Source organism: Lacerta agilis, chromosome 2 (assembly GCF_009819535.1).
Source record: "Lacerta agilis isolate rLacAgi1 chromosome 2, rLacAgi1.pri, whole genome shotgun sequence".
Classification (NCBI taxonomy): Eukaryota; Metazoa; Chordata; class Lepidosauria; order Squamata; family Lacertidae; genus Lacerta; species Lacerta agilis.
The window spans coordinates 388,043-412,684 of NC_046313.1; the positions used below are offsets into that span (position 1 = coordinate 388,043).

General features: G+C 46.0%; 1 protein-coding gene across 2 annotated transcripts in view; it reads left to right on the plus strand.

The window, feature by feature from the left end:
- The window catches only part of GMIP (GEM interacting protein), a 77,903-nt gene that overhangs the window by 47,527 nt on the left and 5,734 nt on the right, over positions 1–24,642 (plus strand). For both annotated transcript variants that reach the window (XM_033136458.1, XM_033136459.1), the window contains 10 exons: positions 1,521–1,697; positions 3,998–4,135; positions 9,143–9,333; positions 11,565–11,689; positions 14,895–14,981; positions 16,465–16,557; positions 17,377–17,537; positions 18,416–18,604; positions 19,914–20,051; positions 23,472–23,668. In XM_033136458.1, coding sequence (XP_032992349.1) covers positions 1,521–1,697; positions 3,998–4,135; positions 9,143–9,333; positions 11,565–11,689; positions 14,895–14,981; positions 16,465–16,557; positions 17,377–17,537; positions 18,416–18,604; positions 19,914–20,051; positions 23,472–23,668 — 1,496 coding nt within the window. The remainder of the gene's footprint in view (positions 1–1,520; positions 1,698–3,997; positions 4,136–9,142; positions 9,334–11,564; positions 11,690–14,894; positions 14,982–16,464; positions 16,558–17,376; positions 17,538–18,415; positions 18,605–19,913; positions 20,052–23,471; positions 23,669–24,642) is intronic.

Consider the following 24,642-nt stretch of genomic DNA (forward strand, 5'->3'; position numbering starts at 1 on the left):
CCCCAGAGGAAATAGAGACAGGATTCAAAAACCAGTAACCACACAAAGTCCCAGGCCCGGATGGCTGTACAGCAGAATTCTACAAAAAATTCAAAGAACCCCTGATGCCTTACATGACCTGCCTATTTAACGACATCATAAAACGGCCCCCAATCCCTAAAACCTGGACCTCTTCCAAAATAGTTCCTATCCTAAAGCCACTCAAAGATAGCCTCAAAATAGAATCAAACCACCCAATCTCACTGATAAATCGAGATATTCACATCAATCCTGGCTAACCGCCTAAAAATCTTCCTACACAAACTAATCACCCTAGACCAGGCAAGCTTTGTCCCTGGTTGCAACATAACAGACCCCCATTAGGAGACTACTGAATCTGGTAGAACACGGCAAATCAACCAAACTCCCATTGACGATCATGTCATCTACATTCGCATAATACTGAAGTACCTGTACATACTCATGAAAATTCAATGCAATACTGCTGGATTTTGCCTTCCTGTGCTCTGGCCAGTGGGTGTTTATTCACCAGGACAATTGAAAAACACATGATACAGGCACTTCTTTTTAGTGCTGTTAAGTTTTTGAAAGGAATTATAGCATGCACTCAATATAGTGAATAATTTCAGACATGCTGGTCTATTGGTATTTAGATTGCATTGACTTCCTCTGCTCTTCTACCCCCATGTCTATTAAATTTGATTAGAAGTGTAATGTGAGCAACTCCTGTGAGGTGCTGTTTGTGCAGCTGCTGTTTCCTGTGGTGTGGACAGGGGGGACCAAGCCTGATAAGCCGATGACAAATATAGACTGGATCTGCAAGTAGTGCTGGATGGCAGGCCACCCCTGTTGAGCTACTTCCAATGTAGCTTCTTGTTTTTACTAATTAATTACTAGCTCACAAAAGGTTTTGCTTGCCCAGCTCCCAGACATACCTCCTTGAGGGCTCATCCAGACTTGTCCTTGTTAAAAAGACACTTTAAAAAGCATAGGTCCGAGGGTTTCTTTGCTTGTCCCCTGCTTTCTAGACAAAGGTCTGAGTAGTACTGCTCTTCACCCACCCCTTTCCCCCAGAAAACCCACTCTCTAGCCATAAATACAAGCAAACACCAATATGGAGAAAACTTCGTTGACATTTGCTTCGATTCAGCGGTTTTCTTGGGGGGGGGAAGCAGTGGGGCAAGGAGCCCATCGTCATTTATGACACTCTGGGGGCTTCCAATTGTAGAATACTTCTCCTGCTCCATCGACTGGAAGCACATTTTACTTGCCAAGGCCACTAAGCCTATAGCTATTTTCAAGCCTGATTTAGAAGGGTTACATCCAGGAATCACACTTTAAATCCACAAAAATGTGCTTTTTTTTCAAAGTTTCTTGCAATTTGGATTTAGCACTTTAATCAGTAAGGAAAGGAAAGCTGCCTAGATGCCTCCTAATGCAGCTCTGAGCTTCTAAATGAAAAAATGACCCAGAGCCACAGCTGGTCAGACATGCCCTTGTAACTCCTCCTTCAATTGCAGAATGATTCCAGGTCCTCGATGCAGAAGTCGCGGCTCCACTACCTCCAGCGCTGCGAGGATCTGGAGAAAGCCAAAGTGCTAAGTGCCAGAGCAGAAGAAGAATGGCAGGCCACTGCAGGCAGCGGCAACAAGCAACTGGAGAAACGGCGGCGATGTCGTGATGAGCTGCAGTCAAAGGTATCAGCCTGAGGTCCTAAAGCCTATGCAGTTTGTCCCTTTGCCATTTGCAATCTAGGGTCTAGTTCAGACCTCGGATTTTGGAATTCAGGTCCTCCCAGCGAAGAGCCTGTAAATGTGTGGCAAAGACTCAGGTGCCAAAGGTGAGTTGGGAAACAGGGCCAATGAGAAGTTTTTGTGGGCCACAAAACTGGGTGTGGAGGATGCCTGCGTGGGAGACCAAATGACAGCAAAGCCATTCACACAGAAAGGATGATGGCCTATTGGTCTGGTAACGCCTGGTAAGACTGGGTGGGCCATAAATCATGTATTAATTGGTTAAAATCTCTATTATCTTTGGTCTGTTTGTAGTAATAGCTTTTTATATACTAAACGTTTATGCTTTTCCTTATCTGTTTAATGCTCCTAACCCTTCTTTTAGCTTCTTTTAGATTTTTATAGTCTGTTACATATACCTTCTGTTTTAATAACTTTATATCTCCAAAATGTTTTATAGATTTTAAATGATTGTACTCCACCCTACGTAAAGAGTTTTGTTCACAACGAGAGTTTTGTTCTCAAAGCCTAGAAGGCCCTTCAGAATACGCCAGTATTTTATTGTATTCTTTCATTAAGTGCTGTCCATGGAGGCCCAGGTCAATTCTGTGTCCAGGGCAGCTGTCTACCAGCTCCATCTGGTATGCAGCTGAGACCCTACCTGCCCACGAACTGTCTCACATGCTCTGGTTATCTCCTGCTTGGACTACTGCAATGCGCTCTACCTTTGAAGGTGATTTGAAAACTACAACTAATCCAGAACGTGGCAGCTAGAATGGTGACTGGGAGCAGCCCCCGGTACCATATAACACAGATCCTAAAGGATCTAGATGGGCTCCCAGTACAACAACAACAACAACAACAACACAACTAATTATTTATACCCTGCCCATCTGACTGTGTTTCCCCAGCCACTCTGGGTGGCTATTTACATGTGCAGACTTTATATTAGAAGAAGAAGAAGAAGAAGAAGAAAAGAAGAAGAAGTGTGCATGCACACAAAAGCTTAGTTGGTCTCTAAGGTGCTACTGGAAGGAATTTTTTATTTTATTTTGTTTTGACTATGGCATACCAACACGGCTACCTACCTGTAAGAGAAGAAGAGTTTGGATTTGATATCCCGCTTTATCACTACCCGGAGGAGTCTCAAAGCGGCTCACATTCTCCTTTCCCTTCCACCCCCACAACAAACACACTGTGAGGTGAGTGGGGCTGAGAGACTTCAAAGAAGTGTGACTAGCCCAAGGTCACCCAGCAGCTGCATGTGGAGGAGCGGAGACGCGAACCCGGTTCCCCAGATTACAAGTCTACCGCTCTTAACCACTACACCACACTGGCTCTAGGTAACACATTTCAATGGAAAAGTCAACTCAGAAGGTCACTCTAACAATAAGTCCAGAAGAATTTTGTTTTTCCTTTCAAAGTGTTAAAGCCCTAAATGGCCTTGGCCCAGTATATCTCCACCCCCATCGTTCAGCCCAGACACTGAGGTCTTCCTCTGAGGGTCTTCTGCTGGTTCCTCACTGCGAGAAGTGAGGTTGCAGGGAACCAGGCAGAGGGCCTTCTCGGTAGTGGCGCCCACCCTGTGGAACGCCCTCCCACCAGATGTCAAAGAAATAAACAACTATCTGACTTTTAGAAGACACCTGAAGGCAGAGCTGTTTGGGGAAGTTTTTAATGTTCGATGTTTTATTATGCTTTTTTATTGGTTGGAAGCCGCCTAGAGTGTCTGGGGCAACCCAGTCAGATGGGCAGGGTACTACTACTACTACTACTATTACTAATACTAATAATTAATTAATTAATTAATTAATTAATTTTGTTATTTGTTTGAGGATTTCAGCTTGTGTGTAACCAAAAGGTTATTGCGTGTCTTTCTGGCTGCTCTCTTAAAACTGTTATCAACTACCTCCCTGAGTAACCTCTCTTGTGAAGCTGATTGCATAATGTGGATATTGAAGGAAATTTGGCGTTTGCCCAGTGACTTTGAAACTCCAAAGGAAATTAACAAAGGGATCAGGCTGCAACAAATGGGGTCGTTTTTCTATGTGACAATGAACCTCAGACTGCATGTATGATTTCAGCTTAGTTTTAAAGTAAATTTTACAAAATTTATTTTAGGTGCATAATTTGGCTTTTGTGGTGGAGGTATCCACATAGGGCACTTTCTCAGGTACCCTCAGAAATGTGTAAGTACCCCCTTCTTGCATATCCATGACAGTACTTTCCATTCCTTCCCTCAGTTTTTATTTCACTGCCCACAGGTTCAGGAACTGGAAGTTGTCTATCGAAGCTGCGTCTATGATGCTAACATCCACCGGCAGGAACTGGAGAAAGTCAGGGAGAGAATCATCTCCCACATCCGCAAACTTGTGTACCAAGGAGATGAAATGCTGAGGCGGGTAAGTCATGATCTGTGCTGAGGGAATATCCCTAGCCCTTTCCTACTCTTCTCCAGGTGCAAAGACAGAAGTGACTCAAGGAGGCCTCACCCTAACCATAATTAATTACCTGCCAATTAAGTAAGGCAAGAAACAAGTGCAGAAAGGTCTAGGAGAGCCAGTGTGGTGTAGTGGTTAAGAGCGGTAGTCCCGTAATCTGGTGAACCGGGTTTGCGTCTCCGCTCCTCCACATGCAGCTGCTGGGTGACCTTGGGCTAGTCACACTTCTTTGAAGTCTCTCAGCCCCACTCACCCCACAGAGTGTTTGTTGTGGGGGAGGAAGGGAAAGGAGAATGTTAGCCGCTTTGTGACTCCTTCGGGTAGTGATAAAGTGGGATATCAAATCCAAACTCTTCTTCTTCTTCTTCGGATGTCAGAAGGCAGCGATTTCCATTTGTCAGAACTGTTTCCATTCTGCTGCAGTTCAGTTTCTATTAAATACTATGTTGTTTGTCTTGCTGTCCACTATTTAATGTAAATGGTTTTAAAATCTATGGTGCAACTGCATTTGGAATACTATGTACAGTTCTGCTCTGTCGAGTTGGAAGAAGCTCAGAAAAGGGCAATAAAAATTATCAAGGGGAGGAAGCAACTCCCAGTTGAGAAAAGGTTGTGGCAGTTGGGCCTTTTTGACTTGGAGAAAAGGCAAATAAGAGGTGACATGACAGAAGTTTATAAAATTATGCACGGCATTGAGAAAGTGGAGAGAGAAAGGTTTTTCTCCCTCTCTCATCAACATCCAATGAAGCTGAATATTGGAAGATTCATGACAGACAAAAGAAGGTCCTTGTTCACGCAGCCCAGATGGAACTCCCTATGGAACTATGGAACTCCCTCCCACAGGAGGGGGGGTTGCCCGCCAACCTGGAAGGCTTTAAATGAGGATTAGACAAATCCATGGGTGACAGGGGCTGCAACGGCCGCCAGCCACACTGGCAAGAGGTCGTCTGCCTCACAACGCCTGTTGCTGGGAATCACAGACAGGGCAGAATGTTGTTGTGCCCATATGCAGCTTGCCACAGACTTCCCACGGGCCCCTGGGATACTCTAAACAGGACGCTGAATAAGGTGGACCATTGGCCTGATCCAGCAGGCTGATCTTACATTATTAATTATTATTATTATTACCCTATCCTTCAGCCTAAGGTCCCAGGGCGGGTCACAGCAGTTAAAACACAATATTAAGAAGCAGTATAAAGCAACTTATCACAAAAATAAGGTGAGTCCTATGTATCCCTTTTGTTTGGCCCCCCATGAAGCTGGATTCTCCGTCTTCCCCTGGAACTGTCTGGAGAAGGATGGGACACAGCTCTCCGATGAGAGGCCAAGGCAGAAAGGGGGGGGGACCAGAACTTTGGGCCTTTGTTTGGAAGGGAAAAACGGAATTGGAAAAGGGCAGTTGAAGAAGTGAAATGGAGAGAAAAAGCAGGAAGGAGGTGGAGGAGGAACATAAGTACTGGAACAAAAGAGCCAGGCAGGTCAAACACATAGACACAAAGGAAAATACTTTTGAGAGGCTGTTGCAGCTACTGCAGTTGGAGGAATAAACAGGCTTGAGAGAAAAGATTAGGAAAAGTAATGCTGATGATCTGTATTGCATTAGGTGAAGTCCTCAGAGCACACACAGACAGCATCCCATCAACGTATATGTACTGTGCTTCTGGCGTGTTCATGTTGTGTATTTAGCAGATTAATTGCGCTGCAGAAAGTGTGCTGGGGAGACCATATGTTTAGGAAACAATGAAGAAACGGAAAAATATCTTTTGCTTGGCTTTAATTACAAAAACAAAAACTCGTCTTACATTGAATCTATAAGCATGACCCATCCAGGGTGGTGCTGTGGTCTAAACCACAGAGCCTTGTTGTTGTTCAGTCGTTCAGTCGTGTCCGACTCTTCGTGACCCCATGGACAAGAGCACGCCTATCCTTCACTACCTCTCGCAGTTTGGCCAAACTCATGTTAGTAGCTTCGAGAACACTGTCCAACCATCTCATCCTCTGTCGTCCCCTTCTCCTTGTGCCCTCCATCTTTCCCAACATCAGGGTCTTTTATAGGGAGTCTTCTCTTCTCATGAGGTGGCCAAAGTACTGGAGCCTCAACTTCAGGATCTGTCCTTCTAGTGAGCATTCAGGACTGATTTCTTTGAGAATTGATAGGTTTGATCTTCTTGCAGTCCATGGGACTCTCAAGAGTCTCCTCCAGCACCATAATTCAAAAGCATCAATTCTTCGGCGATCAGCCTTCTTGATGGTCCAGCTCTCACTTCCATACATTACTACTGGGAAAACCATAGCTTTAACTATACGGACCTTTGTCGGCAAGGTGATGTCTTTGCTTTTTAAGATGCTGTCTAGGTTTGTCATTGCTTTTCTCCCAAGAAGCAGGCGTCTTCTAATTTCAAGACTGCTGTCACCATCTGCAGTGATCATGGAACCCAAGAAAGAGAAATCTCTCACTGCCTCCATTTCTTCCCCTTCTATTTGCCAGGAGGTGATGGGACCAGTGGCCATGATCTTAGTTTTTTTGATGTTGAGCTTCAGACCATATTTTGCGCTCTCCTCTTTCACCCTCATTAAAAGGTTCTTTAATTCCTCCTCACTTTAATTCCAAGCCCCCACAGAGCCTAGGGCTTGCCAATCGGAAGGTTGGTGGTTCAAATCCCTGCATTGGGGTGAGCTCCCGTTGCTCGGTCCCTGCTCCTGCCCACCTAGCAGTTCGAAAGCACGTCAAAGTGCAAGTAGATAAATAGGTACTGCTCCAGCGGGAAGGTAAACGGCATTTCTGTGCACTGCTCTGGTTCGCCAGAAGTGGCATAGTCATGCTGGCCTCATGACCCGGAAGCTGTCTGCGGACAAATGCCGGCTCCCTTGGCCTATAGAGTGAGATGAGCGCCGCAACCCCAGAGTTGGACATGACTGGACCTAACGGTCAGGGGTCCCGTTACCTTTATGACCCATTCACCAGGGTACAAAAAGAGGTACACAATGCTCTTTATATACTATACCCAATTGCTGACACAGCTTAATTAACACAACTTAACAGCACCTGCTATACTGCTTCACAGCTGTAAAACTAGGTCGTGATATTTACTCTGGCCTTTAAAGAGATACACATCTTGTGGAACAATAATGAACCTTAATATTTAAATACAGTCATATCTCTGGTTACGTTCGCTGCGGGTTGCGTTCGTCACAGGATACGAACACGCCGAACCTGGAAGTACCGGAACAGGTTACTTCCGGGTTGGGCGGTTCGCGCATGCGCAGAAGTGCCGAATCACACTTTGCACATGTGCAGAAGTGCCAAATCGCGCTTCACACATGTGCAGACACGGCGCTTCATGTTGCGTTCTGCTCATGCTGCGAACAGGGCTCTGGAATGGATCCCGTTCGCAACCACAGGTGCCACTGTAAAACCATTCAACAGTTCAGATAACTTTGCAAGCATTACCCTGTGACACTGATGATCAGCACTGCTTTGCCCCTGTTGTGTATTTGAGGGCAGCCTGGGGGGGGGGGGAGAGACTGAGGGACAACAGCTTTTCTATGGACACCTGTGAGCTTTGGAATTTTAATTACAGCTCCCATCATTAACCAACAGGTAAAACCTGTGGTGGGTTTTTGCAGTTTTCAAAAACAACAGGAACCTCTAACTGTCAGATTTCATCATCAGTCTCATAATTGCATTCTGTTACTACACAGTAGGTAGAGGAACAAGAATCATTACCATTGCTTGCTATGGTTTTCAGGAACATTTAGTTTCAAGTGAGCCTAGCAACAGAATAGATTGGAAACACCTCCTGTTGGCTGACATGATTTTCACTGCTCCTTTTCTCCAGCAATTCTCAATACACTTTGCAGCTTATTCTATTTGGGTTTCAGTCTCCTTTAGTCTTCTTTTGCTAGTTGCCACAGTCAAGCCCTCAAGATGAGGAAGACTTTAGAGGGGAGGACTTTGGGGGCTCGCTTGGGAGGAGGGGTGGAAAACAGAAGAGAGGGAACAGCATCCAGGGAAAGAACTACTGTAGACTGAAGTGGAAAGAGAGACCATGGAAGCTGTGCTGTATGGCGTCTGGACCATCTCCTATTCAAAAGAGATGTGGGCAGCAGTTGGGCTGCCTAGGAGTTGTGGGGATGTGGAGATGGTGGATGGATTAAACCTCCTTCCACTTCTGGTCTATTCATGGTGTGTGTGTGACAACCGTCATCATAGATGAGGCCAGCATCAAGGATTGGTGCCATGGGGCACTTACTGAGGGTGCATGTCTTCAGGAGGGCTCATTGCCCTGGGCTGGTCCTAGCCTGCCTGTGGCTGCTGAAGAGCATCTGTGGGCACAAGGAAACAGCAACACCAGGGACTCAGAAGAAGCTTGCTGGTGGGGAGGAGGCACAGCTATGGCAGCCTGGCAGCTTCAAAACACCACTGAGTAGCTGAAGAGAAAGGGAGGAATGTAAATGAGATGTGTCTACACCTTGTGCAAGCTTCCAGCAGATGAAAAACAAAGTTAAAAGCAGGTGAACAAGAAAAGCAGGAGACAAACACAGCAGCAGCTGAAGAACAGCCCACATCTTCCGTCCCTCTAATATCATTCATCTTGCTTGTGAGAATCTGATTTTGAGCCTTAACAGCTGACAGCAGAGCACTCAGAGAAGCAAAAAGAGAGTGACACCATCACAGAATAGCCATAAACCTGATCAGCAGGAGGTGTGGAACAAGAGAAGTGATGCCACTTCTAATTGTGGCAGCCAATGGAAAGGTGTCTTTGGTCCTTCTCCAGGACTGCAGTTTTCAGCTAACTTTACATTACATTTAAATTTCATTTTTATGAAAACTGTAATATCTAGATTTAGGGTTCTTTTAAAAATAGTTATTAATCAATTAACCGTTTAGGAGAATTGAAGAGAAATCCCCGTTCTGAACTTCCAAATGACAAAAAATAATTTATGGTCATATTTTGTTTCCCTAAGGTCACCTTGAGGATGTTCATGTTCCAGAAAGCTCAAGCAGAGCGAATCCCTGCAGGATACCAGAACTTGACTGAGATCTGCAAGCCCTACAAGGTTGGGGCGAAGTACCTGGAGTTCATTCAGAACCTGCAGAAAAGCGAGCTTCCAATGGAGGTGTACAAATTTGAGGAGTTTATATCCTCAGGGCAGAGGTAAGGAAGCACCTTTCTTACTCCTCCTCCTCCTCCTCCACACCTCAAGCCTGACCCACAACTCTGGTTTCCTCTAATGCTGCAGACTTTGGATGTCACACCTACACATGTGTGCAAAACAGAATTCCTTTGGGGCTAAAAACAACAACAACAACAACTATCCATGGGAGCACAAGATGCAGAAAGATGCCCGCAGGTTCAGGATATGCCAAAGATGCATGAGAAAGACTGCCAAATCTTTACTATTGGCACAAGGTCAATACTATGCCATATAGTTAGTACTGTGGGGAAAATCTTACTACAATACATCCTATTTTATCTATTGCATTATTTTTATTTTCCAGCCATCTCTGAATTTGCTGGGGGTTGGAGAGGGGATAAATAAATTTAAATTAAGATAAAATGTCCAAGCAAAGAAATTAAGTTGCTTCAACATGGATTTGCTATTGACCTTTCACAGAGCAGCAGATTCAGCAGATTCTCCTTTGCAAAGGCCACCCCTGGCTATTTTAAAGATCATTTTGTCCCTAGCCAGAGCCCAGAACCCTGAGGCAAGTCAGTCCAGCAGAGTGAATTGAAACATGTCAGGCAAGAGTTTTTAAACTTTCTGCCCCAGAGGCCTACTTGGCAGGGCTGAAAGCTATGGCTGTCCCTCATCCTAAAGTGGTGGCAGATGGAGGAGGCAGAGTTCAGCATCATCTGCTGGCACTTTTTAGAAATTGCTAGACTCTTGGCCACAGCAATTTTACCATGGCAAGGAGTTTCATACTTCAGTTTTCCTCAAGCTAAGTACAGTTATTGGCCCTGGAGGCAAGGTGACTCAGTCACACAGGTTTTAAGTGGAGAGGTTTTGTTTTTTTAACATTTTCCCTGCCCCCTCTGTGATTTCTTCTCCTTTCACACTTCTTATCTCTGATGAACTACTAATGTTTTTCATCCCTTCTCCCTGCTTCTAATATGTTCACTTATTCCTCCTATAAATGTCATTTTTATTCCCATGTTGTTGTTGCTACTGTTGTTTTTAAAATTTCCTTCAGCCCTCCTTCCTCTTGCCTTTTCCTCTCACCGGAAGGAGACCTTCCTTCTCGCCTCTCCCTCCCAGCCACCTTGGCTCCGTATGTGGGGTGTCACTGGTGCTGGCACCCATCCAACCCCAAGGGGACATCAAGGGAAGAGGTGCTGAGCTGAAAGGGACTGAGGCCCACTGGTGGTCAGTGGTCCACTGTCTGGGAAATGGTGGTGTCAAAGGCTGCTTGATAAAGTAGGCACGGGCTGGAGCTGAATCCAGTTCATTTGTTGAAGGTGGTGCATGACCCAGAGCCAGCTTTTTGTAATGGTTAGTGATTGTGTAGGTACCTTGCTTCGTTTAGGGTGGTCAAAGCCCAGGGCAGTGGCAGAGGAAGGGGGGGCGCAGGGGGTGTGGACCGCCCTGGGTGTCATCACTGAGGGGTGTGTGTGACAAAAATATTAGTTAAAACATTTTTTTAAAAAAATTGGGCTCACGAAACTTTTTAGTTCAGTCAACAAACGTAACGAAACATGACTGGCACCGGGCGCCACACCACGGGGGCCGGCACTAACTGCAGGGCTTGCATCGTGCTTGAGCCACGTGTCGTGGTGGCTTGAGCGCCTGCAGGCTCGGCGCTGCCTAAACCATCAGCGTGGGGCTTGCGTCTGCCCACTGCCTCTTCCTACAGCTGAGGGGGAGGCGGCGGAGAGGCTCCCACCCCAGGACGCGCACGCCACACCGGGCACCCAAGTGGCTAGCTATGCTGCTGGCTCAGGACAATAACCTATGAGACAAGAGCTGCTTCCACACCAGGCCCTGAGTATGGAATCACCATGCCTTGTTCACAGATATCTTAGAAGGGTCCACACAAAGCTGCCCTCCATTTGCGATCTGCCTGTGGTTTCTCAAAACATCTTCCATCTTTTTTCTTACTGCACATAGTCTGGCTTATTGGAGAATGGTGGAAGGGCAAGCATTCATCTCATCAGGTAGAGGTGCTCTTCTGTCCTTTTACAACAAGAAATACCTTCTTCCAGCTAGCTGCTTAATGAAGCCTAGAGTGCCTGCACATGATGGGAGCAGCAAATGCACCAGCCTGCCACCTGCAGTGGCAAAACCATTGAACCATCGCACCAACTCATGAACAAGTTCTTTACTGATCATTAAATGTTTGCATCCTTTGAGAAAACTGAAGTGCATGACAGATGCATTGCTTTCTCAGGTCACCCCCCAATGCCAGAAGAAAAAATGCTTCACACAATACTCGTATCTCATCATCTGCGGCTGACCTCAGCAACTCCTCAGAAGATCCCTCTGGAAAGCCATCTTCCTCAAGCAGTGAGCAAAGTAAGTTATGTTTACATTAAAGTCAATTTTCTGCCTTATTGTCCTTCAGTTTCATAGTTCTTGCCATGGCACAGCTAGATCAGTGAATGGTTCTCACAGGGCTGGAGTGGAGAGAAGGGCCAAGGAAAGACAAGGACGCATCTCAAGGACAACCCCGTCCAGAACCCAGCACCAGCCTGTTGTGAGGGACCCTTATTCCCGATCCCTCCCTTTCTATGCTTCCCCTAACTGTGACTCTCCCTATTTTTCACTGACGACTAGAATGAATCCTAAAGTGTTCATATGGGAGATGTCTCTGGGGTACCTCAGTGCTCCACATTCGAAAACCTCTTGCCACCTATGGGATCTCCCTCCCCAGGTTCCCAACTACTGCAGCTTGCCTTCCCTTTTGGCAACTGCGTGGCACCTTTGGCTTCCCTGCCCAGCCCTCTGTATGACAGGAGAATAAGCAAACCATTTCCTCTTCCACAGGAAAACTTTGTTCTCTCCCCTTAGTCACACCTCTTAAGGCACTGATACACTGCCAGAGTCAACGAACGTTGAAACACAATTAACTTTATTGAGGTAACTTGAAAACATGGATGTCCAGGGTTATTACTGTTACAAATCTTCTTCTCATGTAATTCAGCTTTGTTACAACATAGCATTGGTAAAGACCTTTCCTCCCATTCCCCCAAAGCCACGATCTCTCTCCAACCCTCTCACCCTCTAACCCTCCTGACCAACTGCCATTTCCCCCTTTAAAAGGGCGAAAAGCCCCGCCTCTTGCGAGTGAGCTGCCAGTCACATAGAGTGGGTGTTAACTCCTAATACGCTGGGCTCCTGACCATACCCAGCCTAAGGGCTGATCTGTTACACCTGTCAACACTGGCATCACGACAGGTTACCTGGAAGGGGTGGGGCTGAGGTTGGGCCTGCCTTCTGTTAGCATTTCACCCCTCCCTTTGGGAGAATTGTATGACCTGGTGGTCAGAGAGAAGGGGGAGGGAACTGTGTCTTTGATCTTCCTTTTCCTGACTCTGAGCCTCCTGGTTTGAGAGAGTGTGATTTCATCTCTGCTGTAGATAAGACGGGTGAGAAGCTCTACCACACAGTCTGTATATTCTGTAAATATGATGTAGCTTATAGCAATAAAGAAGAACTGCTTCAAAGCTCTTGCAGCCACATCTACGTTTATTGAACCTCTGAAGGTGGTGCTCATAACGCACAGCTGTGAGTCCAGGTTTCCGGATGATGCTGAAGGTGTTCCAGTCTTCCTGCCTGGCCCAGTTGGGGCACAAAGGGGGTTCCAGACGTGGACAGATCCGGGCATAAATCCACACCTTCATGCAGAGCCAGTCCAGGGCTCCTGTCTGTGCACCTGCATGCCCTGGCCTCACTGTGGCCTTGCCCTGTCCAGGGATCCGCAGCACTGCAAGTGCTCAGAGGGCAGCGCCACCGCTGTGCCCTGACCCACAGACCAGGGCTGCCCAAACCCCATGCTCTCCCTTCAGTGACTGGGGATCGCTAGTTTGAGGTGGGGGGCAGCTTTTGTAGTATCAGGGAAAACTCTCTCCTCCATGCTTTGGTTGACTTCATTTAAAAATCTGGCGCCTTCTAACAGTAACAGCTTGGATATTAAGGAGGACATAAAAGTTCAGATTTAGCAGAACATATAGATATGATTTCACATGTAACATACAAAATGAGAGAAAGGGGTGTATTCTTAAAGTGAAGGTGTCAGGGAACTGTCCCCGGCGCAGTGCAAGGTGGTGGAAGGGCTCTTGGGATGCTACAGAGAGCCCCGGCCCCACCTGACCAGCAGCACCTCCTCTGGCAGCAGAGGAAGCAGCGAGGCTTCCAGCGGGGAGGGGCATGGGACTCAGGGGATGGAGGGAAGAGGCTCTGAGGATGCTGGAGAGACCCTGCACTCCCCTCGCTCAAGGGGCGATGAAGGAGACATGCAGCTTCCGTCGCCCCAAAGGTGTCAAGGGGTGAAACGAAAGGATGGGAGGCGGGGGTTCCATATACCAAAACTCTTTTGTTGGGGTCAGAACCGGAAGGGGCAATTCCCGGATTCTGCCGATGCTTGATACAGACATGAACTTATTAGCTCTGCACTGTACATAGTTTGCACAGTAAAACTATTAAAGGAAACTTGAGTTTTGCCTGCTTACTGCAACTAACCGAGGACCTTACAAAAGGATATCTCTGTTTGTTACCATTTGAAAATCTTATTTTCTTAGCACATCAAACTGAGTGATCAGTGTCTTAAACATACTTTGACTGAGAGTCGGTAGGGCCACAAAAATGCTTCTTGAGTCCAGCTTGTGGGCCACCAGCTGCCTGTCCCAGGTCTTAACTAGTCGTTTAGGGAGTCCCCAGACTTCCTTCTCAGTCTCCTGGGTCCTCATTTCTTAGCCCTGTTTCTTGGATGCTCCTTTCAGACCTTAGTGGAAATAAGGTAGAGACAGAACAAGGATCAGCAGCTGAGAATTTCTAAAGTCTACCTCAGACACCCTCACCCAACAATTTAGAATGCTATTTTTTGTTTTGTTTCCTATCTTCATAAAGATCACATAAATATTTGTTCTCCTAAAATATTTGAAAGCTATCCATATCACCCCTCCCCCCAAATTATTGTTAATATTATATTATTTGGCTGAAAAAGTAACTTCATACTGCCCTGGAAAGCTGTGTGTCAGTGGAATCCCTGTCCAGATTGTCTGAAAGATAGAAGGTGATTAACTCTGGAGAAGCTGCCTAGAGGGTAGATTTGCCACTGAATTGCAACAGGGCATCTCCTCAAGGAGATACTGCAGCTTGCTGCAATGAAATTACCGGTACCTCAATCTAGTAGAAATCAGACTGAATTCCCCCAAGTAGTGTAGGCACTGGCCAAAGTGAACAGTTTTCGTCATGCCTTGTGAAATGTCCAGCAGCTGTTCTCTGCTTCCTTTCAGTCAGATGAGTCTTCCTGGCCCTTGCTTTGACATCACATTTCCCCAGTGATTTAGCCCTGTCTGTTACAGTGGTGCCGGCCCCATTTCATTAAGCAAACGGAATTGGATGTTTACAGGTTCAGTTTGAATGGGTAATGAAACCTTGAAACACATTTGAGCTGCATGCATGAATTGGAACTGTGGGCAATGACAGTGTTCTCGTATTGTCTACATCACAATGAAAATATGAGTTACACACAGCTTTTGTTTCAATCTGTTACCAGGTGGCAGCAAATCCTCCTACAGTGACACTGAGAGTCTGGGAGGGAGTACTGAGGGCCAGTCCTTAGATTCACCTGCCTCCAGCCCAGGTGAGAGGAAAGTATGAAATGTTGCTAAATAGTAAACATTCATTAACACGAGGCCTTCGGGGTTTCCCACATAACTTTGTTTTTCAGCACATATAAATCTGCATGCTTGGTTATTTATTTATTTGTTGCAATGTGCCTCTTCTATTAAGGCCAAACAAATCACTTTAAAAGACCAGGTTTTAATTTGTTTTTCAAAAGTGTTTTAATTTGTTTTTTAAAAATACCTGAATGACAATTTAATTTGTGCTTCCTTTGCAATCCATAAATGATCTTTTAAAAATTAAATTAATGCATAAATACAATCTGAATTGGAGGCCCCATGAATGGTCTGGGAGGAAGTGAGGCCGCAGATTCACTGCAGCTATGTAACTGTGGACCTGGATGGAAAACCACCAAGAGTGTGCAGGAAGAGTGTGCTGTAATTAAGATACCCATAATATGAAAATAAAATTCTGAATTGATACTCTAATTTCATGTCAGCAGTATCCACATCTAAGGGAAAAGATATAAAAGAGAGCACAGCTCTGCAAATGTTGCCTGCAGGACGCAGGTACTGGGAACCCATTCTTAGTGTGGCCCCATGTCCTGCCTTACTGAGGGCAATTTGAAGGTCTATGCAGCCCAAGTCCAATTGACAAATAAAGATCCCTAAGAAGGGAAAGCAGAGGCACTGAGTCCGAGGACAGCGGTCCCAGCAGACCCACATGTGGCACAGTCAGTTTTTCCTACTGCAACAGGAATTTCTGTTTCTGTTTATATTATAGCAATTACTTCTAAATTTGCGTCTATACATATAAATTAGCATGTGCAAATTTTATGCATTTCCTTTGTCCTTTTTTGTGGGGGTGATGCATTTTCTGTTTTGGGGGTGGGCAATGCTTTGAGCACCCACACTCTCTACCCTTGAAACGCAAGCTATAAAAATATCTGTAAAAATAGCAGGCAGGAAAACATGAGTGGTATTTAGCTGCATTTTACTCAGAGTAATTAATGGCTTCAGATTAGTCATGTTCATTAGTTTCAATGAATCTACTATGAATAAAGCTTAGCTGAATACCACCCCACGTCACAATTGATGTCTATACAGAATTGCATATATTCTGTGTTCTGAACTTAGACAGTGCCAGAAACTTGGGGTGGAGTTCAGTGTCATGCTATTACAAACAATGCATCCATCCCTGCAAGCATTTCAGCGATCTCCACTCCTCTGTGCACTGTTCTGGGGTTTTTCCTGACACCCCAGCTGGGACCCAATTTTGGGGGTTGGGTGGGGGGAGGAAGGGGAAGCCCCTCTGCTGTCTATAGGTTAAACTGAACCCAGTTCCTAAAACTGTAGAGCACTCTTTCTTTTTCACAGAAGGAATTTCCTTTTTCACAGAAGAAACATCCTAAGCAGAATCCTGTGTGACTTTGAATTTAACTGGTTTCTGTCTCTTAAGTGGCTTCCTTTTCTGTTTTTAACCTGTTCTTCATTCATGTCCAGGCCACAAGAAGTTGCTGAAAGCTGCATCCACAGGCACTGTGTCCTCCTCTGAGGACTGTGAAGGCAAAGATTTAAGGCAAGCCTATGACCATGGTGAGAAAAAGCCACAGACTGGGGAAATGAACAAGGGAGGGAAGAGTCCTATAACTGCAAATGCTAGACAAATGGCACATCATGAGGTTAATCAGTTCTGGGCATGTACAGCTTTAGACTGCAGATTGAATATTCTCACATAAAAGCAAAAATACCTCCCAGGAGAAAACCTACATTTTGGGGGAAATGAAGGGCTCATGTCCTTTTTCTGATGTATGTTTTTCTACGTAAAGATAATACGTTTCTTATTGGGGAGGGGGAAATTTGACCATGTAATGGTACCGTTCAGGAGATACCACGTGATCTCCTGTTTGTCTTGACCTGGCCTTAGGTGCCATGCTAGAATTAGAGGGGCTTTATGGATGCTGGGATTTCTGTGTGGACTCAATATCTGAAGAGGATTGGAGGGACAAATTGCAAGGTAGTAGTAGTAATGTCTCTTGGCCTAATCACAATGAAATCAACATGTTTATAGCAAAAAAAGCAGAATGGACAGTCAACCCACGAGAAATTTAACCACATTTGAATCACTTTCTTGTCACGAGGCAAGTGGAAATGTAAGTGAACCCTCCGTGTGAGGGCTAGCCCATGGTGCCGCTGCATTTCCATATATGTGGTTAAGAAGGGGCAAAGTTCCTGCTTTAGCTTCTCCAGCTTTCCCAGCCCCCTGGGTTTGAAGAAACCTTCCTTTGTCTATTCTAGTCCTTCCCACCCTCTGCTATCTGTTCTCTATGTAGAAGGTGCATGTTTAACTATTAATCTAGAAGCCATGTCTGCAGTCTAACAGGACAATAGTTACAGGCCTGACCCTCTTTTCAGATCTCACTGATGCTGCTTCTGAAAATGGCTTGTCCCATTACCACTTTAAGAACATCAACCTGTCCAGTGCTGCTCAGACCCACCACCTGCGGAAGCTGAGGGGCCCTTCAACATGCAGAGAATGTGAGAACTTAGTGGTCAAAGGCGTCGAATGTGAAGAGGTCAGTGAGCATTAAAGGGAACTGCTTTGCTGCTGCGACAAGAGGTTCAGATCTCAGGCAGGCATCGGGGCTGGCACTTGGGCACTGGATTGGCCCCAGCTTACAGCATAAAGCCCTGAGGCAGATTCTTAGACTTTTAAGTCTGGAAATAATTGTGACTGTATGTATACAGGGGCAGAGGAAGGGGGGTGCAGGGGGTGCGGACCACCCCAAGTGTCACCACTGAGGGGGTGACAAAAAGCCGGGCGGCACTCACCGCAGGGCCTGCAGCATGCCCAAGCCACACGTCTTTCCTGGGAGAGTCGCGCTGGCTTGAGCGACTGCAGGCTCCACACTGCCCAAACAGTCCGCCCACTGCCTCCCCCCCCCCAGCTGTAGGGCGGCTGAGTGGGAGGAGGCAGGCAGACTCCAGGGCGCCACGGTGCACCCCTGACCCACCCCAGGCGCCTGAGCGGCTTCCTCCGCCACTGTATGTATACTTAGCACTACTTCTGTATGAACATGAATAGGGTGCTGCTGTAAATCTACTCATCTAGTTCTACGCTTTGGCCTGAGACAGGCTGTCCTGAACATTCGCCATATCCTCACACACTCCACTTGATGAATGTTTTTCAATGAGATTTGATTGCCAGTGTGAATGAGACATGTAAAAGAAGATGGAGTTTGTGCTCTGACTCCCCCTGTGTCCGGATGTGGACCCTGGAAAAGAGAATGAAGGGCCCACCCTCACAGCAAAAATGGAAATGTTTTTCCTCTGCTGTTGGCGCAGTAATACACCTGCCTCAGAGTACTGAAATCTGAGAAATTAGCAAGGGGCCCCTTTTGGGGCTGGGAAAGAGTTCAGCCAGAGTAACACAGGACCTTTGGGCCATTTGCAGTGCTGCCTGACCTGTCACCCGAAATGCCTGGAGAGCCTCCTCATCAACTGTGGTCACCAGAAACTGCCAGCACAGGCATCGCTCTTTGGGATCGACTTCCTTCAAGTGTCACGGGATTTCCCAGAAGAAGTGCCCTTCATTGTGGCAAAGTGTACTTCGGAAATAGAAAGGCGTGCCCTGGGAGTGCAGGTAACTTGTCCCCGCATGCCTTTATGTTTGGGCAGCAGATGGATACCTTTTGCTGCTCGCTTCAGGTTCTGAGAGGTACGGAGTTTGAGCACTGATGGATTTCTGCATGCAGGGACAAGAAATGTATGAGTCATGCCTGGTGAAATCCCACAAGCAAGCAGGGACCAGAACAGGATTTCTGGTGCAGAACTGAGCTTTTTCTGATGCAGAACTTTATACCTGCCATTCTCCTATCACAGTAAGAAGGAGACAGTGCTGGGAGTTCTCAGTTATTGGGAATTTTTAAGGTGATGAACAGCCTCACCTCTAATGAGGAGTAGATTGTGCTGTGGCAGGATCTAGGTGCTTACCTATGGTGAAAAGACAGGCTGTCTGCTTCTTTGCATATCTGTATTGCAGCAGTTCAGGGAAGGTGCAAAAAGTGGGGGGTGGAAACTGGGGGAATGTTGAGGGATGTGGGAGAGGATATATTGTTTTAGGTATCCTATCCCAATTTGCGTTTACAAGCTCGATAATATCAACAGAGCTAACATTCCCTTTTTACTTCATATGCGCAACAGATAGTTTGCATAGACTCGCTAGAGTCATAAAAAATATTGTCCTGGTGTCTTCCCCTTTTTATCCCTCTTTCAGTAAGACACTTCACAGTGTTTGGTAAAGTGTATAACGTTTACTTACAAGTAATCATCTAGTCACACAAGGATCCTAGAGGCAGGCTTAAAAGTTACTAAATAATATACATATGGTGACTTTCTCCTTTTGAGAGAAAGTCCCTCTTTTTACTTTTGGCCTAGTGCCAACGGTGCATTTTAATAATGCTGCTTTTAAACTGTCTTAGAGATTAACACGACAACTGACCAGCGACATGGAGACTCGGCATATAATACAGTTGGAAGCTCCCAACTGTAGAGTTCATTCCCAACTGTAGAGTTCCATATAAGGAAGTTGGGTTTGACTGCCCCTGTCCTTTTACATCCCACAGAAACAGCATGGCGGGGGGGGGGGGGTCAGATAGTTTTGAGGTGTCACTAGACCTTAATGTTGTTGAATGGCTCTTTCTTTCACTCTGCCCGGTAGCCTAGCCCTAACTTCCTGGTGAGCTAAGGTGTCTGCTTATGGCCTACAAGAGCTGCCTCAGAATTTCAGTCCATGTGGACTTCCCAGTTTCATGTGCTAGCAGTCCAGTCTCGTGCACACACACCTCCACCTCACCTCGCTGTTGAGTCAGAGAGAAATCCCAGGTCCCTTTCCGACACGTACATCATGTGTGGTGGCCTCAGGCCCAGTCTCTCTTTTGTCCTTGACGCAGGGCATTTACCGCATCAGTGGAGCCAAATCACGGGTGGAGAGGCTGTGTCAGGCCTTTGAGAGTGGCTGGAGGCTGGTGGAGCTCTCGGATCATTCACCTCATGACATCACTGGAGTCCTTAAACATTTCCTTAAGGAGGTAAGAAATGGAGGGGGAGACATCCTTAGAGTTTCATTTCCCTAAACCTGAGAGTGGTTTCCCAAAGTTCTTTAGCAGACTCTGGGAACTCATCAAGCTACACATCCCCAATTCTTTTGGGGTGTGTGTGCTATTTTATCTAAAGATGGAAACAAATGTAATATAAAAAATAAACATGCAACCAATAGCGTAGCAAGGTAAATTGGTACTCAGATGCGATTTTTTTTGGTCACACCCCCCCCCCACATTGAAATTATTAAAAGAAGGAAAAATAAGATCTGATTCCTACCAAAACAAGCCAGAGAAGAGAAAAACAAAAACACTACGAATGAGAGCTTGCTGCTATTCCTGCATCGCAGTGGGGTTGGACTAGATGACCGCAGTGGGTCCCTTCCAACTCTACGCTGCTATGCTTCTAAGGCAGGGAATGGCTCTGAAAGTCAGTATGCGCTACTGAGTGGCCATACATTTAAAGCAACCCCCCCCCGAAAGAATCCTGGGAACTATAGCTTACAATCTGCAATCCCCATCACACCCTTAGCAAACTACAGTTCCCAGGATTCTTTGGGGGAAGCAATTACCTGTTGCTGGAAACCACAGGAGTCCAGAGAGCTCTTGCACTTGCAATCTGCTTGGGGGCTTCCCACTGTGAAATCAGGATGCTGGACTAGATCCGCTTCATCCAGGCCATTTTATGTTCTTAAGCTGTCTTCTTAAGGTGCCGCTGGGGATGAATTTATGACAAAGTTTGGATTAGAATATTGGGTTATTGACTAGAATCGTACTCCGGAATCTTGGGGTATCAAATAAGGACTAGAATCTTGCATACTCCTCATCACATTTCATTTTAACCAAGCCTTTGGTTGATCTGATTTGCATCCTATGCCCTTTTTAAGTGGGTTTTTTTTTGGGGGGGGGGCTATTGGGTTTTTGTTTTTGTTTTTATTATTTATGTATTTTGTAGTTTTATATCTTGCTTTTATTCTGTGTACCGTTCTGAGACCCCAGGGTATAGGGCGGTATATAAATTCTAATAATAATAATAATAATAATAATAATAATAATAATAATAATAATAAATAGATAACCCACAGCCGCTGCGCCAGCGTCGCAGTTTAATATAGGAGATCAACTGAAGGAGGAGAAAGAAGTGGAAGCAAGGAAGCAACAGCAGCTGCTCAGGGTGCAAGCGGAGGGGAGGGGCGGGAGGGGACGCCATTGCTCTGCCGCCCAGTAAAAAGCCTTCGCCCCGCAGCTTGCTTGCTCACCTGCTGGGTGCTTTGCTTCATTCCTTCCTGCTCGGGATACAGGCAGACGGGACGCTTCTGCTGACGCCCCTCTGGCCCACCCCTTGCCTCCGCCCAAGCCGGAAATAGCAAAGTGTGTGCCGAGCAGGTTTGCGAGCCCCGCCGCCGAGCGTGGCTTTTTACCAGGTGGCCGCGGGGCTCGACTTGGGCGTCATGGGGGGTGCCCAGAGTGTCAACCCCCCTCCAGGGTACCTCCAGGGTGGCACTTGGGGCGCCCCACCCCCCAACATCCCCACCTTGCTACGCCCCTGCATGCAACTGGGTTGAATCTGTTGGGACATAACTGGTGAATACCAATTAATCCTGAAGTCCCAGGTGTGTGGGGAACTACAAAGAAAAACGGCTGACTGCATGAATTCAAAAATAGGGTGTGGGGCTTGACTTCAGCCAAAGCAGCCGCCAGCAGTTTAAAACACAGATCTAGACTGTGTTTGCAAAGCACGGGAAATAGAGGTTGTTCGACTTTTAAACATCCCAGTATGAGTGCTTTCAGTTCTCCCCTGCCTCTGCCCCTCTTGAGGTTAATAGACCACAACTTATAGTAGGCTTAAGTGTCAGGGAACCTTACAGTAAGTTTAAATGCTTTATTTACAGTAATCACAGGTCTCACTTGTGTGTTCTTCAATGCTATAGCAGAAACAACACAAGTAAGGTATTCTTGCTTACAAAATACAGAAGTTATTCTCAAACATGTGGTCTGAGTCTGAAGTCCCAGTCTCAGACATCTGCTCAACTTACATGGTTCAAGGGGAGAGAGGGACAGAGGGGAAGGAACAGGAAGAAACCTTTAGTTCCTCCTTCCTTGGAGAAAAGGGGATGTGACATCACAGTAATTTAGAACTCTGTGGTCCTTAACCCCTTCACGTGTTAACTAGCACAGGTATGCATTGTTAGGTTTGACTCCAAAAAATCTACATTAGTCTTGTTTGTTGTGGCGTTGCTGCTGCTCCTTGCTTGCTCATGGGTTGCACAGCACGTGCCCCAATCTGTAGTTATTCCTTCTCTTCCTTTATTCCCTGATATTTCAAACTAGTTTTATTATGTATTTTTACTTATTGCGTATGCGCACAATAACCCTTTATTCAGGGGTCACCAGGATCCTCTCAACTTTCACTGAAATTAGGCTTGAAAGAAGCATTCTGTTGTAGCCAGTAGAATAGGTTGTGGTGTGTGCTTAGTAGAAATGGGCAAAATGGGCAATTTCAGTTTCACATTTTTCCAACATTCAGTTCTCCACATTTCCACATCTCTTTGCATTTTTTAAAAAACTTAAAAGTCCTCATAAAAATCATAAGTGTTTTAGGGCAAATTTCTCCTCATATACATGTGCTTATATACCATCTTCTAATATGCATATTTCCCCCCAGAGCTGTGCTGCTTCCTCTAATATACTGCATTTTTGCATGTGATTTTCTCTCATATATGCAATTTTGTGCACATTTTACTCAGCTACATGTATTTTTGTGCATTGCTGAGCTGGAGAACTGTGCTGCTGATTTCAGAAAAGTGTGAATTTTGAAGCATGGCTGTGTTTCAGCTCCTGCATTTTTTCACAATGTGTGAATTAGGTAGCTTCTTCTTTAAATGCAAACTGAATCAATTTCCCTCCCCATCTCTAGTGTTTGGTTGAAGTGTTTGTGCATGTGGGTGTGGGTTTGTGGTGACCAAAATGATGTTCAAATGGGCCCCCAAAATGTCGGTGACCCCTGCCTGGAGTAGTTAGGGCATCCCATGACTCCCCACGGTTCTGTTGCATCTGCTCTGCTCTCTATTTCCCATTGTTCTTTGTATTGTTGAAAGCAGCTGTAGGCTCTCCAGATGCTATGGTAGGTCTGTAGCTGAGGGAGGAAGGCTCTTCTCCTGGGAGACCAGCATTTTTTACAAGTTTGTGATGATCAATTAATTGTTTTCTATCTCGCTCTTCCAAAGGAGCCCAGGGCAGCAAACGATGACACAGTAAAACAATACAATTACAATAAAAGGAAGATATATTTGAAAACAAGAGCTTTTACCTTTACCTTCTGCTGGAAGTGGTTCTCTCATTTCTCTGAAAACGTTTGCAATCGCAAGTAAAGGGGAGGTTTTCTAACCTTCTTCTCCTTTCTTCTTACAGCTTTCTAGTCCTGTGCTCCCGTACGAGCTGTATGATGATTTCATGGCTCTCTCCAGGAGCGTGCAGAGAACGGAATACAGAACAGGGGCTGATACTGAGACCTTGGCAGATCCCATCAAGAGTACAAAGGATTTACTGCGCAAACTGCTACCAACAAATTATAACACATTACGGCACCTCATTGCTCACCTCTACAGGTAACAGGGAGACCAGCAGTGACTCCTGAGCTCTTTTCTTGTAGGAATACAGGCTGCTTTGGATGCCCTTTCCAGAGTTCTAAAGTGGGGTATAACTCTTAACAGTATCCAATTTCTCTTAACAGTATCCAATTTCAACACAGATCCATTGGTCCACACCTCTGTTTGCCCTGCCACTTTCCCCTGGGAAAACCTGCTGTTTCCTTCTGAAATGGCCCAAATGGCAACTGGCTTTTCTGCAGATTGCCATTTGTTCCAATTCAGCAATAAAGAGTGTTTTGCAGGGGAAAGCTGCAGGGCAAACACAAAGTCACTCATACCTAGAAAGCCCAGGGCCCTATGAAGCAGTGTGCGCCCACCAACCCCAGGTCTCATTGGGGCTCCCTACGCCACTGCCTGTCTTTATCTGCCTGATACTTGGGTGTCCAGCTTTCTCCCAAGGGCTCAGGCTACCAGTAGAACATATAAAATCAGGGGCAAAGCTAGACCAGTTTGGCACCCCTATGTGCCAACGCACATAGACTGGGAGCCTTAATGGCACCCCTCTGGACGCTTCACCCAGGGCAAAAAACCTGGCTAGCCCCCACCCCTGAAGCTATAGTGCTGTATGAAATTTATGTTTTCCATCCCCAGATGCTTTAAAAATGGTATCTGATCAAGAATTCTCAAATTGGGAATAGCTTCCACATGCCACAAAAACCTGTTTGCATCTTCCTTAAGGGCAGAGCTGCGCATAGATGCAAACATATGTCACACAACCTCGGTGGCATCTTCTTCTAGGGAAATGGTGGTCAACCTGAATCCAGTGACCCTTGAAGTTCCTCAGAAGCTTCCCCAGGGTTTCTCTATAAGAAGATCAGTCATGGAATAGGATTCAGACCACTTATTCCATTCATGTGAGACCCAGTCAGCCCCAAACCTCATACAAAAACCTCTCCATCGTGCTAAAGTTCTGCAACTAATGATTTGGGAAT